The sequence below is a fragment of the Xiphophorus couchianus genome, chromosome 6, assembly GCF_001444195.1.
Source record: "Xiphophorus couchianus chromosome 6, X_couchianus-1.0, whole genome shotgun sequence".
NCBI lineage: Eukaryota > Metazoa > Chordata > Actinopteri > Cyprinodontiformes > Poeciliidae > Xiphophorus > Xiphophorus couchianus.
In genome coordinates this window covers 17,410,416-17,431,741 of record NC_040233.1, presented here as the reverse complement: position 1 = coordinate 17,431,741, position 21,326 = coordinate 17,410,416, and the positions used below count along the sequence as shown (strand labels likewise).

The 21,326-nt window shown below is 37.7% G+C and overlaps 1 protein-coding gene across 5 annotated transcripts in view; it reads right to left on the bottom strand.

The window, feature by feature from the left end:
- agap3 (ArfGAP with GTPase domain, ankyrin repeat and PH domain 3) overlaps positions 1–21,326 on the bottom strand; it is a 143,590-nt gene that overhangs the window by 58,903 nt on the left and 63,361 nt on the right. For 2 of the 5 annotated variants that reach the window (XM_028021857.1, XM_028021856.1), the window contains exons 2-8: positions 19,333–19,391; positions 14,146–14,233; positions 11,015–11,100; positions 7,701–7,842; positions 7,411–7,545; positions 5,046–5,173; positions 4,663–4,818 (exon numbers count right to left, since the gene is read on the bottom strand). In XM_028021857.1, the coding sequence (XP_027877658.1) occupies positions 4,663–4,818; positions 5,046–5,173; positions 7,411–7,545; positions 7,701–7,842; positions 11,015–11,100; positions 14,146–14,233; positions 19,333–19,391 (794 nt within the window). Of the gene's footprint in view, positions 1–782; positions 4,571–4,662; positions 4,819–5,045; positions 5,174–7,410; positions 7,546–7,700; positions 7,843–11,014; positions 11,101–14,145; positions 14,234–19,332; positions 19,392–21,326 lie in introns of those variants that run through there. The other 3 variants (XM_028021860.1, XM_028021858.1, XM_028021859.1) reach the window with 3 other exon arrangements.

The following is a 21,326-nucleotide window of genomic DNA, read 5'->3' as shown; positions in this document are numbered from 1 at the left end:
GGGAAGGGTGAGGTGAGGGAGCATGTTTCTTTTGTTTGTATTTTTTTTTTTTTTTTTTTGAATTTCTGCAGCTTTTGTGGGGAAACTCAGCGTTGCAAAAATAAAAAGTCTCAAAAAGAAGCTCCAAAAGAACACACAAGCAGACCAGCAGAACATATAGCAGGAACATCAACGTGCAAGATAAAAAAAAGAAAAAAGAATATATAATAATAAGAGACCAAAACAAGACCACACTTGACACATCTCAACACAGAGGAGACAACCAAACATTGAGTCATGACTCAGCCCTGAAACCCTTCGCGGATCCTTTCCTTTGATTCACACCATGAGTGGGTCCTTAGTGGACCTGCCGACCCACTGTGGTGCTACCCAGAGAAGATTCATTCATAAGGGCTTTCACAATGAATATGTTTTTATATACCAAGGAGAGAAGGGAAAAATGTTATTATAAAGTAAGGCTTTGGTGCAAAAAGTTCCTCCAACCTGTAAAATCTATTAGAACAGAAGTAATTTTGCATATTCAAACAACTGAGTTCAGAGTTCATCAGTATAAAAAGAGTACGGTAGATCCTGTTGAAGGGAAAAGGGTGATTAGAAAAAGGTTATCACATGAGAAAATCAACAACCTCATAATTCCCCTCCCATCCCAACACAAATAAAGAGATGAGGTACACATAAGGACAAACAGAATGAGTGTGTATGGTCTCACTCAAAACATGAGAGATGTCCAGTCACCAATGGAGAAGAGGTAGAATTTGAGTTCAAGTAAACCAACTCTGAGGTTCCGATTTTTTTTTTTCCAACATTTTATTTTTTTTGTTCATGATGACTTGTTTTTAGCTTCTATACAGACACCATACAAAGCAAGTCACAAATTCACTTCAAAATATTCAACAGATTGAGCCAAACATTGCAGTTCCCACAAAATATAGGATGGACAATAAAAGGCATTGTTTCATATATTCCTTATATGTATGTACCTTTTTATAGAGTAGCATTGTAAATAAAATACAATACAAGATATACAGCAGTCTATATTTTTCGTCAAATCCCTTCTTTATGGTAGAAAAGTGATTATGCGAAAGTTCATAATCTCTGTACCAAACCAAAACCGAGATAAGGAAAAAAAACAGGTACTTAAAGATGAAAAAAAATAGATCTTCGAATAAATAAAGGGAAAAACAACATGATGTTTAACTACATTCATACAAGTCGGTGCAACCCAGTTTCATTTGTTAGCAACTCTCAGTATAATTTCTCTGTAATATACCTCCCAACCCTGACAACCTGTGCTAACCTTTATGAAGGCCTTCATAAAATGTTCACCCAAGCTTCTCTAATCTAAACAAAACACCTCTGCATGATACATTTACACCACATTTTTCCATTGATTTCAATACTTGAATATGCCCTGGAAAAAACATGAACAAATGAAATAGAAATAGAACAAACAAAAGAAGAACAAAAGAGAAAGAAAAGAATTAAAAAAACAACAACTTGGCACCTCTAGTTCTTGAGTCCGCATTTCTGGAAAAAAGGCCGTGTGATGTCATGTAAGGAAAAGCTCGTGTCCTTTTGGTGGCTGGATAACAGTTCCAAGAGTGACTTGACTGTACAGTGTGTTTATTGTATGGCATATGTCTGAATGAGAGCAAAAAGGCGGAACGGAGCAAAAAAGTTGGACGGGGCATTTCCAGAAGAGTCCCTACAGTCTGTCTCACTCGGTGATATTTGAGAGTCTACTTTTAAAGCGCACTCAGAAACTCCACTGGACTCAATTTCTAGGTGGCTTTTTGACTCAAAGTCCTATGGATTTCCACGTGCATTACCCTAAATGTGTTAAAGCACTTAGGGTAAAGCAGCAACAAGCTGTAAGTCCTCACCCAATAATCTCCTCTCTATCAGGTTTGGCAAAGCAGGGGGACTCTTTATTTTTACCCATCATGCTCTTCTAATTCGGAAGGAGTTGGAAAGCCCTTTTTGTTGAAGAAAGGTTGGAAACAGAAGCACAAATCTGCAAATATTAAAAAACAGTGTCAAATGGTTATTTGTTGGGTTTTTTTTGTTATTTTTGTTTATGTTTGGTCTCATATGTGAAGATCCAGCAAGAAATTAAAGAACAAAAATATGAAATGGAGCAACACTGAGGGGCAAACATTAATAGATTAATGCAAATGAATGGTGCAGCAATGAAGTATAAAAAAATGGCATTATATTTGTTTAGATTTCTAACAGTGTGCTTTTCAACACAAATAGGGACGGACAATCTGAAGACCACAGCAGAACCACAGACAAGTTGACAAAAAACAGATAGTTTGGAGTTATTGACCATGGAAGCACTAGGAAGGAATAATGTTTGCTGTACTGACACCTAGTGGCCGAGGGCAGTTATGGTCAAAAGATTGGCTTGAAATGGTTTATGGCTTGTGAAATTGATTTGTGAGGGCGGTGGTGAGAAGACAAAGTGAAAAGATCTTCTGATGGAATGGTTTGAGTCTTGATTACCTACTTTTAACACTCAAACAGCTATAGAATTGAGAAAGAGGGCCTTTTTTATGAATGGGAGCCAAATTCAGGTGCATGTATTGTTGTCTCACATATAATTAAGGTTAGAAAAATGCACACCATCACATTTGGGTTTTTACATTTCAAGAGTCCCAATGCCAGTGCCATGAAAGTGTCATTCTTCATGTCTGGGTAGTAAAAGGACTGGACTTTCCATTTAATGGCTGTATGAGTTTATCTACCAATGACATTAAGGCATACTTTGTATCTTCAATTGCTTATACATGAAACCTCTAAAATCGCCATAAATTAAAGCATGACTGTTATTCTTCAGTCTCTCTGTCACTTGGTAAACTGGTGTAGTACTTGTAGCATATGGAGATATTTTTTTTAAATGTTTTTGATAGGGCAAAGCTAAGAAAGTAAGATCCTTAACACGTGTGTTGATGAAACATTTTCTCTGTGTTATTTTGCAAAATGCCAAAATGTTTTCACACTTCAAATCTTCCGTCTAGTGAGCCCATCTCAATCTTCCAGCTTCAATGAAGAAATGTAGACAATGCCCTCGTAACGTTGCGTCCTCCTCCTTTTCCCCACCCTCCCTCCTCCCACCCTTGGCTCGCAGCTCCTCAGAAGGTCATGAGCTGAAACTCCCGCTCGGCCTGCCACTCGGGCACCCACACTGGGTAGGTGGCGTGCTTCGGCATCTCCATGACGCGGACGGGGAGAGGCTCATTTCTCTGGTGGACATGGTTAGTCACTACCTAGCAGGGGGGGAAGGGAGACAACAAGGGGAGCTAGCACCAGCCTGTACTGCTCGGAGGCCGCATAAACCTGCGGCTCCCAAAGCAGCTGGGGTGAGAGGATCAAGATAGAAGGAAAGATACAGACGGAAGGGGTGGGATAGATAGGGAGGTTAGAGAAGGAGTTAGCTACAAAGAGAAAAGAAAGAGCGTGAGAGCCAGAAGGCAGAGGTGAAGGAAAAGTGTTGATGTGCAAGAAGAAGTTGCGGAAGGCAAATCTCGCTTAGCCTGATCTTTTTCTCATAATGCTGGCAAAGTTCTGCAGAAGAAAACAAATTAACATTATAAAACCTAAGGTAAATGTTAGACGGCACTTTGGGCACTAAAAAAATTCTCTGCACAGTTGTTTTGCATTGATTGAAGGATTTTTGTCTTCTGCAGACCTTCTTGAGCCAGCAGAAACAAAGATCCGACTATGCAAGATTGGAAAAGTTAGCAGCAAAAAGGAGGGAGGGCAACAGGAAACAGGACGAAAGACAGAAAGAAAGGAAGATAGAAAGAGAGAAGAAAGAAAGAACAAAATAAAGAAGCATAGAGTGGAAGGAAGAAAGAAAGAATGAAAAGTAGTACGAAGAAAAGGTAGGATGAAGGAAAGGAAGAAAAATGAAAAAAGGGAAGGAGGCTAAAGCCAAGGAAACAGTAGTGGTTAGTGCACACAAATGCTACAGGTTAGAGCAAAGGGCAAATATGACAGGACATGGGATAAATAGCAAGCAGACAGGGATCGGGAGACTGGTGTCGTATTTCTTGGCGATCATAATCAATTGGGGTCAGTATTCACGAGCCATCCAAATTGTGCAAGAGCTTTTCTCTCTGAAGGTGGGCAGTTGGAGGTCGTAGATTTGCCTCATTAGCAATGTGTAAAATAGGTTGACTTGAATTTTTCATTTTGCTTCATGCAATAGGATATGTGCTGAAGAAAATAGTAAAGCAAAAATTAACAAATTAACAAGGCCAGTTCAAAAATTTTGACGATGTAAAGAGCCCAGTTTCCTATTGGTGAGATGAGAAACTTAATCCACTCACTACATCCAATTAGAAAAGAAAAAAGAAAGGTACATGAATTGATCTTTATTTCCACAGTGCTTATCTTTGATATTTGCTTCAAAGCTGAGTTTTTGGCCCATTTTGGGGGTCTAATATGAAATCTTCAAAGTCTTTTACTCCTTAGCCCATTGTGCAGTTTGAACAAGATGCTGTCTTTGCCTGACTCGTAGGCAGCAGTGCTGGCTTTGAATGCATTTTGAGCAACCTGTCTCCCTCTGGTGGAATAAAAGAAAAAAATGTGTGCTTGGCGCCGTGCCCTCTAGTAGTGTGAGTGGGTGTTGCTTTGCATCAGCTGTCGCATACTTACTGTGAAAATATTGGAGCGCCGCTTCGACTGCTTGCGGATGGGCGTGGGCGTGTTGGAGGCAGCAATGGTCTCAATGCGCATCTCCCGCTGACTTATGCTGGGGGTGGAGGGAACAGAGGAGGAGTAGTCGCTGAACGCACCCCCACCATTGGCTGCCTATTGGGAGTGAGAGAGATTAAGAGGAACCAGCAGCATCAGAGAAGATCAGGGTGGAAAAGAGAGAGGGATCGCAAAGAAAAAGGAATAGAAGGTCAGTTTGGGAGGATGTGATAAGAACATCAGTTCAGACACCTAAAAACAAGCAGTCATGAGTAGGAGGTTAAATGTTCTTAATATTATCACATATTGAACATCAGATGTACGTCAGGCTGCTGTGGGTTTACCTGGTTAAGGTGAACAGAGGGGATGGATGCAGCTGGCACTGAAGAGTGACTCGGAGAGTTAGGGAGAGATTTGCATGGACCAATAGACAGCTGCTGCTTTTTCCTCATGGCCACAACCTTCTGGGCAACTAGTGAGGGAAAGAACAGCTCTGCTGACTGGTGGCACAAGCATGAAAACGTGTGTGTTCTGATATATTGTCACAATTTCATGGAAAAATACACAGATGAGATTTATCATATATTGCTTAGAGGTACAACTTCCCTTATATTCAATTGTTATTCATAATATATATATATATATATATATATATATATATATATATATATATATATATATATATATATATAATCCCAGACATTGTGACTCCACAACTGCAGAGTAAGAGACAGTAACAGCGAACTGGCCATACAGTAAAGTCAACTGTAGTGATATATTTATTCTTACCACAGCAATCACTTATTAATAATCGCAAAATAAACATTAAGCCTAAAACCATACTACTGCAACAGACTGAATGTTCTGCTCTTTGTGTAGGAAATATTTGAGTGGGGTTTTTTTGTGGCGTTGTTGTCAGTTGCTATGGCAACGAGTCTGCGCGTAGCTGCTCTGATACAGAGAGCGAGAAAGAAGTGATTTTGAGTTGCACTTTAACAGTTTTTCCCTTTGCTGCGGAGCACAGCATGAAAATAATATCTACATGTCCAAGTTTCATTGAGTTAACAGAATTATTATGGCAGCGAGCTATGCATGACATGTAGCCATGTATAGCTGTCTTTGCCCTCCAGCGTTGTCCACATGCACGAAATTTCCTTATGTAAACATTAACATGCAGGGGGTCTATATTTGTAAATATGATTATGATTAAGCCAGTGCCTCACCAGCTATGAACCTCACCGCACGTCACTGATATTATAAAACAATTTTAATTAACTTCTCTATAAGGTAAAGGGGAAATTAAAGCAATAATGAAATACACAGAAAATATTTGGAAAAAAAAAAAAGATTTTAAAACACAAAATGCTAAAGGGATGCATCACAATGTGATAACTATAAACCTGTTCTTTCATTCTCTTTGACCCAAATGTCTAGTTATCCAAATTTTCTTGTATGTTTCAGAAATATTAAGAATTTGTAAAAACTATCTCAGGTAAGGACTTAAGGCTTGTGACAATTGTTTTTTTCTTTAAAAGCTGATAATTCCAATAACCCACGTTTCCTATCCCTCTTGTATAATTTTTGGTCAGGTATGTCTGTAAACAAAAGTAACTACTTTCAGGAAAAGTAACCTAATGTTGGCCAAATGAGACAATGGTAACCATGTGAACAACTCAACTTGCTCTGTAGCATGTGAAAGCCATTATTTAATTCACAGCACACGTGACCGGGTGGGTTGGGGAGAAGGAGGAGGAGAAAAGGCAATGCTCACGGCTGCGTGACATGAATTAGCATTGAGGGAAGGAAAGAGATGATCTGAAGCTGCATCGACAGCTGGGACCACAACGCCTGACTGCCTGCTGTAGCTTCGCAAATGCGCAGAGAAGGCAACAGTTATTCAGAGTGACTTCTCCAGTCACCAGGCACTTGTTTAATTACTTCAAATTGGACTTCAGGAGGCAATTAAGGCAGAGAGAGAAGACAGCATGACTATGCAATGCAAAAATGCATCAATTGACACTGAAAAGTGCAGTGAAAGGCAAGCTACCCTCTCAGATGTTTCCTGAAAGGATGGCAGACCTTCAAACGAGCTCTAGGTTTAGAAAGAAAAAAAAAGTTCCACAGCCAAGGCAGCCAGGTTTCCAAATGGAAGTCTTATTAATTTGAAACTCAATTCTGGGAGACATCAGAGTTTCAAGATTCTTCATGAGACACTTCTAAATAATTCATAATTACCTATTTTTAATGTTACAGTCCCACATTGCTTTGAGTATTTTGATTCCATAATTAATAATCACAGTCCTGGCAATAATTTATAACTAAGCAGCATGTAATTCTTACCAAAATATTTGTTAACCTGTTTGCAACCCCATCTTGAATAAAATATAATACTCTGATATATTGCTACACATATTAAATAAACATAAAAGATAACAATCAAAATTATTTATTTTTTTAAATCTATTTTAGGAGCTCAGGTTGCTCGATAGACCTAATGCAGTAAAAGTGAAAAATACCCCAACATTTCTATTACACTTTTATAAAAGAGGCTATTTCGTAAAATATAGGTAAACAAGATGAAAATAAATTAAGGGGCCACACTGCATAAAATATACATAAAAACCTTTAGTGCAAAAACCTCAACACAAATCTTTTATTGTAAATAAAACATTTTTAAAAAGCATATGGTCTTTAAATATTCCCTCTTACCATCTTGGAAGACTCTCTCCACATTCAGACCATAGGTGGAGCAAGTCTCGTAGTATGTGCAGCGTTTCAGATCGTTAGACAGCTTTCTGGCCCGAGAGTCATCAATCACTCTGGGATTGGCTGCACTGATTGCATCTAACAAAAAAAAAAAAAAAACATCCAAAGAAAGACATCAAGGTAAGTGTTTGTAACTAGACTAGAAAGATACAGTATTTTCTGGAAAGCAATTTATTTATATTAGAATGTTATGTAAAATGTGTGTGTATTCAAGATAGATATACGACAAACACCTTGTGTTCCAACGAGGACCATTGGCACCTCAGCTGTGTTTCTGTAGCTGGATAGGCGCAAGAAGTAATTGTAGACTGTCTGAAAGCTGATCTCATCCTCCAGGCTAAAGACGAAAACCACTGCATCCACCCAGGCAGCAAACTGAGAACAAGGCAGAGACCAAGCACTGTGTGTGTTATGAGACACCCATTAAAGGTTTTCACATTATCAGCACAAAATTGACTTATGGAACAAGTGTGTTTTAATGCAACTGTGGTTTCTTGTAGTTGTGACACAATCAAAATCTTACATTTATGGCGCATTAAAAAGACTGAGAACTGACTTATTCAAAGATTAAAAACATGATACAAGTTTTAAAAATATATTTTTTAGAAGATTTTTCTGTGTTTGCTTTTTACGCCATGAGATTATCAAATCATTAAAGGCCACCATAAACATAACCATTCTGACAACACGAAGTAGGCAAAAAAATCTCACAAAGCAATGCATCGTGTGTTGATCTAAAGAAATTCAAAAACAGATGAGAAACTAAGTCCCTGACATATATCTATCTGGAAACAGTTACAACGCCCTTTCTAACGCTTTTCGAGTCTAGTTAACCACAGAGAGAGCAAATATCCACAAATGGAGACAACATGAAATAGTGGAAAATATTTCCAGGACTAGCCAGCCTACCAAAATTACTCTAGCAGTGATTTAGCCATCTGACCATAAAAACCAGAAACATATCTAAAGGACTGAGGGTCTCACTTGTCACAATTAACCAGTTTTTGTGATTCAACAATAAGAAAGGAACTGGGGGAAAAAAGTCATCCATCAGAGAGTTCCATATAAAAAAAAAACCCTACAAAGAACATACTAATTTAGTTTTGTAATGGTCTACTCAAAGTTCACACCTGAATCCTTGAAAACCCTCCAAAGAGCCCAAATTAAAACAAAGAGTGAGCCTACACAGCGCTGGAAGCCCCCCCCAAAAAACAACCTGTACGACAAACGGTTGGTAGCAACTGTCATCACCATGGGCGGTACACCCAGGTATTAGATTTAAGAGACAACTACTTTTTCACATAGGATTAGGTTGATTTGGACAATTTGTTTCCCTCAATAAATGAACTCGTTATTTAAAAACTGCATTTTGTACTTATGTACTTAATCAGGTTATCTTTAAAATTTGTTAAATGATCCAAAACACAAAAGTGTGCCAATAAGCACACTTACAAAAAGAACTGTCAGGAGCCAATTGCCTATTCCCAACATTTGCAGTTTGGATGTTACATTTTATCTTATTAGTGCAGTTCATAAACTCCAACAGAAGGGGGTAGTATTGTAACAGACATTAATAAATTCAATGGCACGATGATAATAAGTCACTACAAAAGCTGAATGGTTTTTATATTCGCACTATAACTCATGTAGCAAAGATTTTATATTTATTCATATTATCTGCATAGTTTATGACTGAATAGTAAAGAAATCCTCTTGTAAATATGAGAATAATCTACTCATCTACAAACAGCATTACTGTATCCAATATTATTCAGCAGAGTATGAGAAACAGTAACAATCCAATAACACACCCTCTCCCTGAATTTATTTCATTTGGCCTTCACATTTGCAAGGATTTCTCCGGTGGCACATCAAGCCTTTGAGTCACAACTCAGAGTGGGAACATGATGGAGGCCTTTAATTATACGACTAATTATACAGGCAGCTAAAAACTGAGCTAAACTCATATCTATTCCTTTATCTTACGGTGCAGTGCACAAGTAGAAATCAGAACTTTTTCTGATTAGGTGTCAATTGCTGCTTAAAAACAGAAATAAAACATAGTTTATGGTGTTTTCCAGATTGGAGGTTTGACACAGTGGTATGTATGACTCAATTAAGTTTGATGTTGATCTGTGAATTTTTTTGTGATTTCAAAGCAAATCATTTGAAAATTCTTGTTCACTTTAGCCTCAGAAAATCTAAAGAAACCATTTGTTAAGGCACATGTGAGATATTTCCAACATAGCAGTTTATTACATAGCACAAAGGGAAAATACAATGTAAAAAAAAAAACACAACTCACCTTAAAACATCAACTATTAAATTCATATGAGGACATGATTTCAATACTTCACAAGCAGATGACTGGTTTTTATTTGCTCCTGTAATGCTTGTCACTACCAACATAAATCTTAGCTCGTTCAGCCACCTCAAGCCCAGCATTCGGTCTGTTAATCCACCTTCTATCTATAACTACTCTTCCTCCTGCCTTGTAAACTCTTTCTGTTGCCGCTCTGTCACAAATCTCTCCAACCTGCGTGCACTCTCTTTTTCGCTTCACCTTCACAGATGCCTGTTCATTACATCTAAAAACTCATCCCACATCTCCATCGCTTCGTTGAATATTCCTGTCTTTCTTCTAACAACTTTCATTGACAAACTCATACTGTGTACTTCTCCTAGTAAGGTATTCCTCATTCCTCTATTTAGATGTCATTTGTTTCATTTCTGCTTCCTCAATAATACAGTTTGGTCAGAAAGAAATATTCAAGATGGACATCTTTTCTGCAATTGTGGTTCAATCATTCACAAGAAAATAAGACTGATCTCTCCTTGACTGTAAAACATCATCAGGGTTCCTAATGTCTAATGGGATAATACCAATACAGATAATGGGCCATTGTTATGAACACAGGACTTCTAGACATGACATTATCCTAATAAGGCTTTATAAAAAGAATTGATCTTTTTCCCCAATTAGTTTTATAGTCATTCCATTTCTATTCAAATTCAATTAAAATAAAAAAAACCTAATTGATTCCAAAGGGAAGTTAATTAAATTAGTGTCTGCAGTTTCATAAATAAGATTAGAATCCTTTCTGATGCAACTTTGAAACAACATGATAGAAATGGCAAAAACCAGACCATTAAAACTGTAAATAATGGTTCAATTTCAAAGTAGGTGCCATCACAATGGATACACAATGTGAAGTCAAACATTATTACATTAATTTGAGACAGTTGAGCTGTATCACTACATTTTTAATGATATGAATAACTTTTTTAACATACATACATCTAGGAAGACTGAAACTGTTCCTTGGAACAAAATGATTTGCATGTGGCTGCTTGGTGTATTTTATCTTTCTCTATAGCAACCTCAGGGTGTTGCCACTCTGCTCCAAAATATCCTTTAAAGTTTAAAGGATATATCATGGTCTGTCTCAAACAGTTTGTGTCTGCATGGCAGCTCTCAGACTGCCTCTGTTCAGAAAGCGTTGCAGCTTTAGAGCAATAAGATATTTTCAAGGATCAGCTCCTCTACCTGCAGTTCCGGAGGCCCTCCTTCATCTCTGATGAGAAGCAGGTAGCTCTGTCCGTCCACCACAATTTCTTTCTTGAAGCGTCCACCTGAGGAAGAAGTATTACTGAGATTATATTTGAAATGAATAATAACCACTCAATTACAAAAAAAAAACAATAGAGCTGATGTATTGCACACGATAACTACAGATGTACTGTAAAATAACATTTTTTATAGTGTTTCTAGAAATTAACATTTAATGAAAAATCCAAAGGAAACATAGAAAGAAAGACAAAAAAAATCACAAATTCAATATTAAAACACAGGTTGATATGATTCATGAAGGAGTGCTGCCCTTTCTTGCTTTAAGCCCTCAGTATTCTGTGTTGTCTGGATCATATGCCGACAGGAAACCGGGTCCCTCTGGAGCCAATTATGTGGGGGAGAAATTGCCATTAAGCATGTCTAATGCATAGCTGCTGCAGAAGCCGGCTCTTTGCCACTATTACTGCACAGCTACAAGTCAAAGAAAGGCCAAACTTTCACTTCAAAAGCCTCATCAGACTGCTTATTCTGTCTGCACAGCTTCACTGGATGAGCCAGAATTTAATCAAGAAACTTTCTGCTCTGCAATGAAAATTCAGAAATGAAATATTTTGAGATAAAAACCATACTGAGACATGCATTACATTGAACTGCTGCTCATGTCAGAAAATGTCTCCAGTATTATAGAGTAGATATAACATTTGAGTAGGTCTCCTCCTTCTCCCCCCACCCAATTCTTTTTCTGATATGAATATGTTTTTCCTTGCCACTAGCAAACCCGGCTGAAGATAAAGAAGAGACCAATGGGAGATGCACGAAGAAAATTAGATTTTGCATATCATTTGACTGGTTCAAGATCCTGCGGAGATTAAAAACATTCAAATGAGAAAGTTGGCCGACTAGAGATGTCCCAAGGTGTGAAAATGGTGCCTTATGAATATCAAAAACGCATGAAAACAAAAAACGCTGAGAGCAATTTGACAGGATTGAATAATGCAAAGCTTTGAAAAAGCTCTTGTAATAGTCATGACAAAACGCCATAAAAACATAATGCAGAAGACAGCAGAAACACACACATTTTATCTTTAAAACAATCTGCGAACAGTGTTGGGAGGGTTGTTCCATTCAACCAACTTATTAAGAACTAAAAGGTCACAGTGGGAAAGGGTCATAAAATAGCCAGGGGCTATAATTTTACAAAAGGTGGACAGTATTTCCTGTTTCAGCAAGCAACAGATATACACTTGAGTCTCACTTCCATCCTGTTAAGTCCACTTTAGCCTGTCGGGCAAACAGAGGATTCTCCCAGCCACTTGGAACGACTCTCAAGACGTGCTTGGATGCTGGTTGTGTAATAAAGGGAGAGAGAGAGATTGATGGCATCGCAGCAAGCTTTTCCCCTTCTTGTTCTTTATTTATTTCCCTGAAGTCGCACAGCTTCGAAGCTGCACTCACAAAGGAACTCAAAGACGATTGATATGCATGTTTGAGTCCTGTTTGAAGAGATGAGGCGGATCTCATTACAAAGTGGGATGCAGAGAGCCGAAGACTTGGTGTAGCACAGAGTTTTTATGGACTTTGGCAGCATTTATCTGCATACGCCAGATAAGATTATGGGAATCTCAGAAACGAGTTATCTGATGAAAACATACGGCACCAGTGAAAAGAGGGAGGAAATTTGGATGTGAACCGTCTCGTTGCATAATCATCCAGAATTATTCCCTATTTAGAGATGAGCGAATAAATGGCATCCAAGGAAAAAAGCCTCAGTAACCCTAATTCTTTCTGTGGTCACGAAAAGTAAATCCGAGTGCACAAATTTGCATCTGACTACAGCAATCACATTAAAACAGGTAACTACTGAGAGAAAGAGCCCTGTTAGTGAGCATGGTTAACACGCAGCAAGCATACTCTGCTTTACACAGAGGCTCAGACCTTGACACTCAGCCACAATCCGACGGAGCGCCATCCGGTGTTGCCATGGCAACACACCCCGGTACCTTTTTTCAGATATCATAGCAAAAGCCCTGGAACAAAACAGTGAAGAAACGGCTACAGCGAAGCCTCTTCCTCTTCGCCTGTGATAATATTTCAACGTGAATACTATGAACTGGAGAAAAGCCGGCACAAGGAGCACATGTGAGACAGCTGCTGCTAATGAAACAGATATGTTGCATCAGTAAGATTAAAAAAAAGAAAAAAAAAGAACAAGGACACGAAGACAGGAACTGACATTTTACCCTGATTACAGCAACAACCCTTGCCTTGTTTTTGCAGCATTTCCGCCATTGATTTCTCAAGGACTAATTAAGTTATGCATTTTTTCCCCCTTCTTTTCTCCCTTGGTACAGAGAAATGCCAGAAACTAATTATGTGCCTCAAGTTTCATCCACACTATAATTACACTAAGATAAAACACTGTAAAAACAAACAAAAAAAACTCTTAAAGATCATAAGATAACTCTGTGCCAGCACCTTCGTGGATTTATGAAGGATGGACCTTGCAGGACATCAGTGGGTATTCTGGTCATGATTTGTCCTTGTAGACAGACTTTAGATAATCTGGTATACAGTTTATTATCACAATGAAAATGATCATTAACGGGCTAAATAAAACAATAAAACATTTATTTGACCTTCCCTCTTTTAACAAGAAATGGAAATGAGCTTTGTCTTTATCTCTCCATTTGGAAAAATAAAAAGCTACATTTTCTAACTGAACCTCAACTGTTAAATCCAAAACCAAGCATTCTTGTAGAAAGTAAACAGCAAACAGAAGAACCCAACTTGATGTAAGTTACATAATTTACTCCCAGTGTGGTTATCCTTTCATATAGTGATACTGAGTATCAGTATTGTTTGTTTTATTCCTCTGGGGGGAAAAAGGACACAAAATGTTCCTGTGAACATCCATTTCAGTGGAGTTTAATCTCAGAATGCTATGGGATTAATAACAAGGGCTCTGTGTACTATTAAATGCCAACTATATCACATTACAGCTATAAAAAAAACACACAGTGGTGCTTTTAAGTTTACAACTGCCTTAATTTTGAATAAATACAATCCAAAGCATGACAGTATTTTGCTCATGTCCAGAAGACTCTTACCTTCAGGAGACTCTTCCTGCACATATGTGCCTGTCAAGTATCGGTGCACCAGGGCAGACTTCCCACTGGACAGATTCCCAACAATACCCTGAAAGGACAAAAGCAAAAACACCATGATCATTATCAACGTGGCACATTGCAAGAAGAGAAAATAACACTAACCAACTGAAAATAAATTCAGCAAATCTTAATTTTACTATTAAAGCTGTTAACATTTCTCTAAAATGCATAGGTTTTAGCTGAACTGACGAGCAAAAGATTATTTGTTCAGATTTTCACTAAAAGCTGTGGCATTTAAAATTTCTAACATGATTTTTGTTGACAGTGGCGTCACCACGACATTGCATCTGATGAAAAAACACTGCGACATTCTGGATTTAACAAATACAATTAGTGTCGTGTGTTGGAGAGGCACATTTTCTCTTTACATTCAGTGTAGAGACAAATAGTATTAAAAAGAAAAAAAGCTGAGAAAGTTGTACATTGTATTTGATATTTTTATAATAAAATAAATGTTAAAGTAAAAAAAATATATACAAAATATCTTAGCTGTGTACTGTGAGAAAAATGCCTCTGTATAAAATGTGTTGCAGTTCTTATGCCGTTGTAACAATGAAATATATTTCAGCAGCTAATTTGTATGCAATATAAACTGAATGTTTAATCTTCTCGCTAATGGCGAAATACCAACATGATTTGTCACATCTCTAGCTGCACAATGTATTGAATCAGATCATCTCATTTTCACTGCAATATCAACGTATATAATTCTGCAATCACAGAACTGCTGGGATTAAATATTTAGCAGTCTCTTGTATGTCAGGTCCTATGAATCAAATGCCTTGCTTGCACATTATTTATTTGGCCAATTTGATACATTTTCACACATGTTCATATGTTGTAGAACTTGGTCATCAAGATCATGACATTCAGGGAATTTCTTGGAGATAATCTAGTTATAGTATAGGGAAAAAACAAAAAGGAAAACATAAATCATAATTTCTGCAAAATTCAACAATCACGTCTGTGCAATTTTAAGTTTGATTGGCACTGACCAATGATCTTTTAGTAGAAAACTCAAAAAATCTGATATTCAGTTTGCATCATAGTAAGTGCCATCAGGTCCAACTGACAACACTTTTTGGTGTAGACAGTAACACTGAGAGAAGAAGCCTCAGAGTTAGCTATTTTCTCTCAGTGAGACGTTTAAATGCACCTCAGGATATGCAGAGAGATTTCTCAAGATATTCAAATAGGCAGAAAATAAAGTGCAAATTTTCTGCAAAATTTAAACCACATGTGAGATGAGCTTGAGAGAGATAAACTCACAGCAGATAACATAAATGATCAACAAAGCACAGCAAAATTGTCTTTTTTTCAGAATTTGTTATTTTATAAATCTCAATGGTTAGAATCTATTCTACTATAGGAAGCAAACACGGGGAGTGCTTTTTTATTATTGCTAAATGCTCTAACCATGCTCATTAATAATGTATGGCGCAGAAAAACTCTGACCAGTGCATCCATAAGCAACTAAATTCTAACCTCATTTGATTTTCATCCCATTATTGTTCTTACGTCAACATCTGCATGAAGCCGAATAAACTCACAAGCAGGCTTGAAAGCCCACTTAAAATTTCATTTTGTTTTTAGAACAGCAGTAAAGGCAAAATACATTAACAGAAACAAAAGTAAAAGTAACACAGTTTGGTTCTTTATTAAGGCCAGGAGAGGTCCTGTAATATCCAGCAGCTCAGCTGCAATCACTCCTCTGCTTTCCCTCGCTGGTTTCTACACCAGACTTCAATGTAATGCCTCCAGGGTGAAACGTGGTGCAGGGTGGGCTGATGATGCCTGCATGTCTGGGAAGAACAAAGGATGTATCACACCTTGTCTCCTCCCTCTTCTCTGCTCGCCATCTCCTTCTTCTTCTTCATCAGGTCATTAATGGGAGTTAAAGTCAGGTATGGCTCTAATTATAAGCAAGTTTGATAAAAAAGAAAAGAAAATCTGGATTCAATCCAAGATGTGGATCATTAAAATATAAGCATTAAAGATATCTGGAGTTACTCTAAGTAGAAACAATGAATATGCGATCAGTTTGAGGCTATGTACACTAAAAACCATGAGTCAACAACAACCAAAAAAAAAAAAAAGGCTGAATGTGCCAGAGATCCAACGATCCTGCTGTTTTAACTGTTCAGCTTTGTGACCTGCTGGTATATGGGTTTTTATTTTAAAAAAACGCCACATCAGCGGTACTCCATAACCAGCTTTTACTCTTTAGAAGTGTTTCATTCCTATCTGGGAACAATTTCAAGTGTAGAATGGATCAAAAGCTGGAAAGTTGGGTTTTACCAATGCAGCAGATGTATCAGGTGTTTTTTCTTACTTAGTAATGGTCTGTTCAGTTATTTCTCCAGGAAATGTGCTTTTTTTCTGTGTAATTAGAAATGTCCTGAAAAATTGGCTGGTGACTAAAATCTGTTCAACCTTGACATGACTTAAAAAAAAATAATTACCAATCAGTGAACGAAACATAATTCAACACTACTGTGTTGTAGTAATAAACACACTGTTGTTGACACCTATTACTGGCAGAAGAAATGGATTAATATCACTATCTGAGTTTATGAAAGGCATCAGTGAAAGAACAAAGACGTAAGCCATTTAAAAGGAAATTTTATTGTGACATGTTGAGACATGTCTGAGGCAATTTAGGCAGTCAGAAAATGAAAGTGCAAGACTTTGAGCAGATCACAGAAAGGCAGAACATGCTATAAAAAAGCTGCAGTTTTATCCTTTTGAGATTTTATCTTCTGTCTCTCACAGAACATGTGAAATCTAGAGCTGTAGACAACGTTTTGAAAATCCTTGGGAGATTTTCCACAAAATTTGTTTCCACACAAAACTAGTGCTGGCGTACCACATTTTTGTGTTTCTACTGGTGAAAACCGACTTTGATGAATTGGATTCTTCTTTGAGCCATTTAAGTGTTGGGCCATAGGAAAGAACTGACTTCATCTGAACCTATTGAGGGACAAGATGACCAACTACCACTCTAAGAGTTGCGAGTGCCATGTTTTATATTGTGGGATTAATTTTGTTTTTGATCAGCTTAATTACAGACCAAAACAATAAAAAATAAATCTGAACGTTATCACCAATAGCATGTGGAATAAGCATTGGAATTAACACAAGCTCAATGCTCCTGATTTATTTCCACCAGTTGTTAGCAGTAAATTATTGTCTAAATGTTGTATTTTTATACAGTTTTCTAGCACTGAGAGTAGATAAGTCGATTAGAACTGTGATGCATTAAAAATGATTGTTGTTTCAGCACAAATAATATGAAGGAATACAATAAAAGCTGGCAACATTAGGATATACATTTTCATAAATAGTGAAAACCAATGTGGTTTATGTAGTGAACTGTCTTGCTCGAATTTGATCCTCAACAAAATCACTGAATAAAACAACATGAATCAAACATTTAGTTCATAAAATCAGATAGGGATGTAATGACATAGCTTAGCTCCCAGGTTGTGGAAAATCAAACAGTTTCTTTTATAGAAACAGTTCAAAAATGTCTCAAGTACTAGCTTTGGCTGTATCAGAAGCCCAGTTCAGAAAACTTACAGATGGTCTATATGCCCTTCTACCTGGGCATCTGAAGCAAAATCTGTGTAGTAATGATGATGAACATCTTAAATATCCTTTGATAACTAATAGAACAAAACCAAAAAGGCTCCACTGATGTCTTTACTGTTTAGCAGTTTCCTGACACGTATGTAATGTGTATTGCTCCATTTCGCCCCTGTACGGATACTATTCCCGCCTTCTTTGTTTCTCTAATGCAATCCTGATTTTTGAAAGCTTAACTACATGTTTAATAAAATGTATTATTGCGTGGAGCAGGAGGGCTTGATAAAGCTTCCTGAATGATGTTCCTGTGTTTTCTTATATTATGGCTCTCAAAGAAAAACTGGAGTTGGCTAAAATGTATATGTGCAGGTCAAAGCTTTATCAACACTGTTGTTTGGAGATCAGAAAATTCCGTTTACTGCAACTGTGGGATCTGATCATAAACTTTTTCTTTAACTGTTTAGAAATGATTGGCAAACCTCTTTCCAACAACCTGACCTTGTTGCTGACCACTGCTTTTTTGGAACACTTCATTTTAACTTTCACAAGCAGTTTAACAAAGTTCCAATTAACACCTCAGATTCATCGAGAAAAGCAGTTACATTTGAAACATTTGAGGTCACCACAGCAAGTTTGACTTTTAAGTCCATCCATCCATCCATCCATTTTCTGTTCACCCTTGTCCCTAATGGGGTCGGGAGGGTTGCTGGTGCCTATCTCCAGCCACGTTCCAGGCGAGAGGCGGGGTACACCCCGGACAGGTCGCCAGTCTGTCGCAGGGCAACACAGAGACATACAGGACAAACAACCATTCACACACACACACACACCTAGGGAGAATTTAGAGAAACCAATTGACCTGACAGTCATGTTTTTGGACTGTGGGAGGAAGCCGGAGTACCCGGAGAGAACCCACGCATGCACAGGGAGAACATGCAAACTCCATGCAGAAAGACCCCGGCCGGGAATCGAACCCAGGACCTTCTTGCTGCAAGGCAACAGTGCTACCAACTGCGCCACTGTGCAGCCCCGACTTTTAAGTCACTGGTGTGAATTGCTATTCAGTTGGAAGATTTTGTTGTTTTCAAAGAGACAACAAAAACGGCAGCAATTTAGCCACAAAGAGAACTACTGGTACAATACAGGAGTGCAGCTTTAGAGGGCATTAGACCATAAGAGGATGTTAGTTGTGCATTTGGCAGTTGCTGTGCCTATGTGCTCCACTGGCGAGTGGGATCAGACCCAGGATGTGTCACCAGTCTAGCCCAAAACTGTCACTCATCTCACTTCCTGCAGCAAGCCACCTTACATCTCCATGCCAACACATCTCATTAAAGAAAAAAAGAAAAAAGTCACCAACTATGTGCCAGCAGAAAAGTCCGGCCAATTTTCTCAAATGTGCCTTCGCGTGTGAAATGCAAAACCTGTGCTACATGGACATGGAATGCTTTTTCAATGACATTTTCAATCTGTCAGTATGATGAAACCACTGAAGGCGTATCAACAGCTGGACTGCAAGAAGCAAAATAAAATGTTACTCACCACTTTCAGCTCTGGAACTGATCGACTCAATGTCCATTCCTGACTATTGACGAATGAGTCTGCAAACAAGACAACAAACAAATAAATTATTAACGCACAATAACTGTAGTTTACACCCAAATGGTTGAGTCTACATGAAGTTTTATGATTGACACGTCAGCCGCCATACCCTGTTGATAAAACAAAGCTTATCAGCTCAGGACATTTTGTCCAACACAATAATGGATTATGTACATTTTATTCTAACTGTACCATCACGTTATTTTCACTTGCAAAAAAATCTATTAAACAATTTAATCTAAATGAAAAGTAGTGACTAATCAGCAGTCATGATAAATCCAGCTTACTGTTGTAAAACGGTTTGAAATATTGTCTCAGAATATATATATTTTTAAATTTCTCTTTCAATTCTTTTTGCCAAAATCTGCATCTATGGTAAACTACAAAAGCATGTACCAATTGATAAAGATGGGCCTCCCATTAGGTGCATATATCACTGCAGCACCACAATAATGATTTTGGTAGCTGGGTCCAAAGGCTTTATTTTTGGAAAAACCAACACAATCCCTTTTCATGTCTTTGATATTGCAACGTTAGTATTGTGGAATCACATTTTTTAATTATCTTCTCCATATAAAAGCCAGAGTGTTAAAGATCCCTTTTTAAACACTGGTTTGAGATTTGTAATAATCTTACATATAGCAAGGAAATATAAGATTTAGACTGTGGTGCTGAAGTGTGTCTATAAGCTCCGGCCCTTCGAACACAAATTTTCAATGATCGAGTTCCTGCTATTTCCAGGTAGCTTCATGGTCCTGCACATGTGAATAAAATTGCATCTTTAGACTACAGTGCTGCTCTAACTATCTGAGTCAGTTGTGTGGAAAAAGGATCCTGGTCGGCGAGAACTTGAGTTTAAGACCCCTGTGTTTGCTTTATTATGAAATCTACTACTTGTTGATCACAGATAGAAGCCTAGCTGACTGGGATTTCTGTTAATTACATGGAATGTAAATAATGAATTGACATGCTGATATCTCTTGCTTCATTATACATTTTCAATATTTATCTTGGTAGAAATAACGTTGCCCTGATCTGAGATTGTTTTGCTGTTGAAATGAAAAATCTTTCAGACTGATTATCAATGTCTGCTTTTTATTATGTTATTTTAAAAGCAGCAGAAACATACATAGCATCAATACCAATTCAAGATACCGAGACACTAATATAGTTATCACTGTTTTTGACAGAGTACAAAGGATCCAACCCTGTTTTAAAGCCACAACCTAGTAATTTAAGGTACTTTCTGAAAATATCTTTAAGTCTTAATCTTAGATCCAAAACGCATTGCAATTTTGACAAAAGTGATGAGGCTTCATGATAAAAAGTACAGCAACTCATGGCATGCTCAGACCACACTTCTTATTCAGGCCGATTCATGTATTTAAACAAAAAAGTAACCTGGCAAAACAGAAAACATGGTTTGCGCAATACACAAACTAAGGCTAAATGCCCTTTTTCATAAGGATTAAATGTGCCAATTATCAGGCTTGACCGAACCTGTTTGGTTTAACAGCGACATTTGGAAACTAGATGATAGATTTTTGAAAATGGACAGAAGGGAGGATTACCATAAAGAACAATGGAAACTAACAGCACTAAACACAAATGACAACTCCACAAGCTGAGCCTGTTTCCCACAGAGAGGAACTATGTGTCATAATAACAGATAGAACAAAGGCCCTCCTAGTTTGGATCATGGTGTTCTCACAATCTGGACCAACCCAGGGAAGCTGCAGTCTCCAATACAGGAACCCAGACACTACGTCTCCAAGGCAACAGAATTTGACCACCTCTTGTCTTTTACACATGTCTCAACCATAACAATTAAAGTACTCTTCCACCATCATTACTGTAATACTTTGTTGCAGCAACAGTGATTTCCTTGTGTGCCTCAGGTGAGAATGACTTTAGACTGAGGACTGATGAAATAA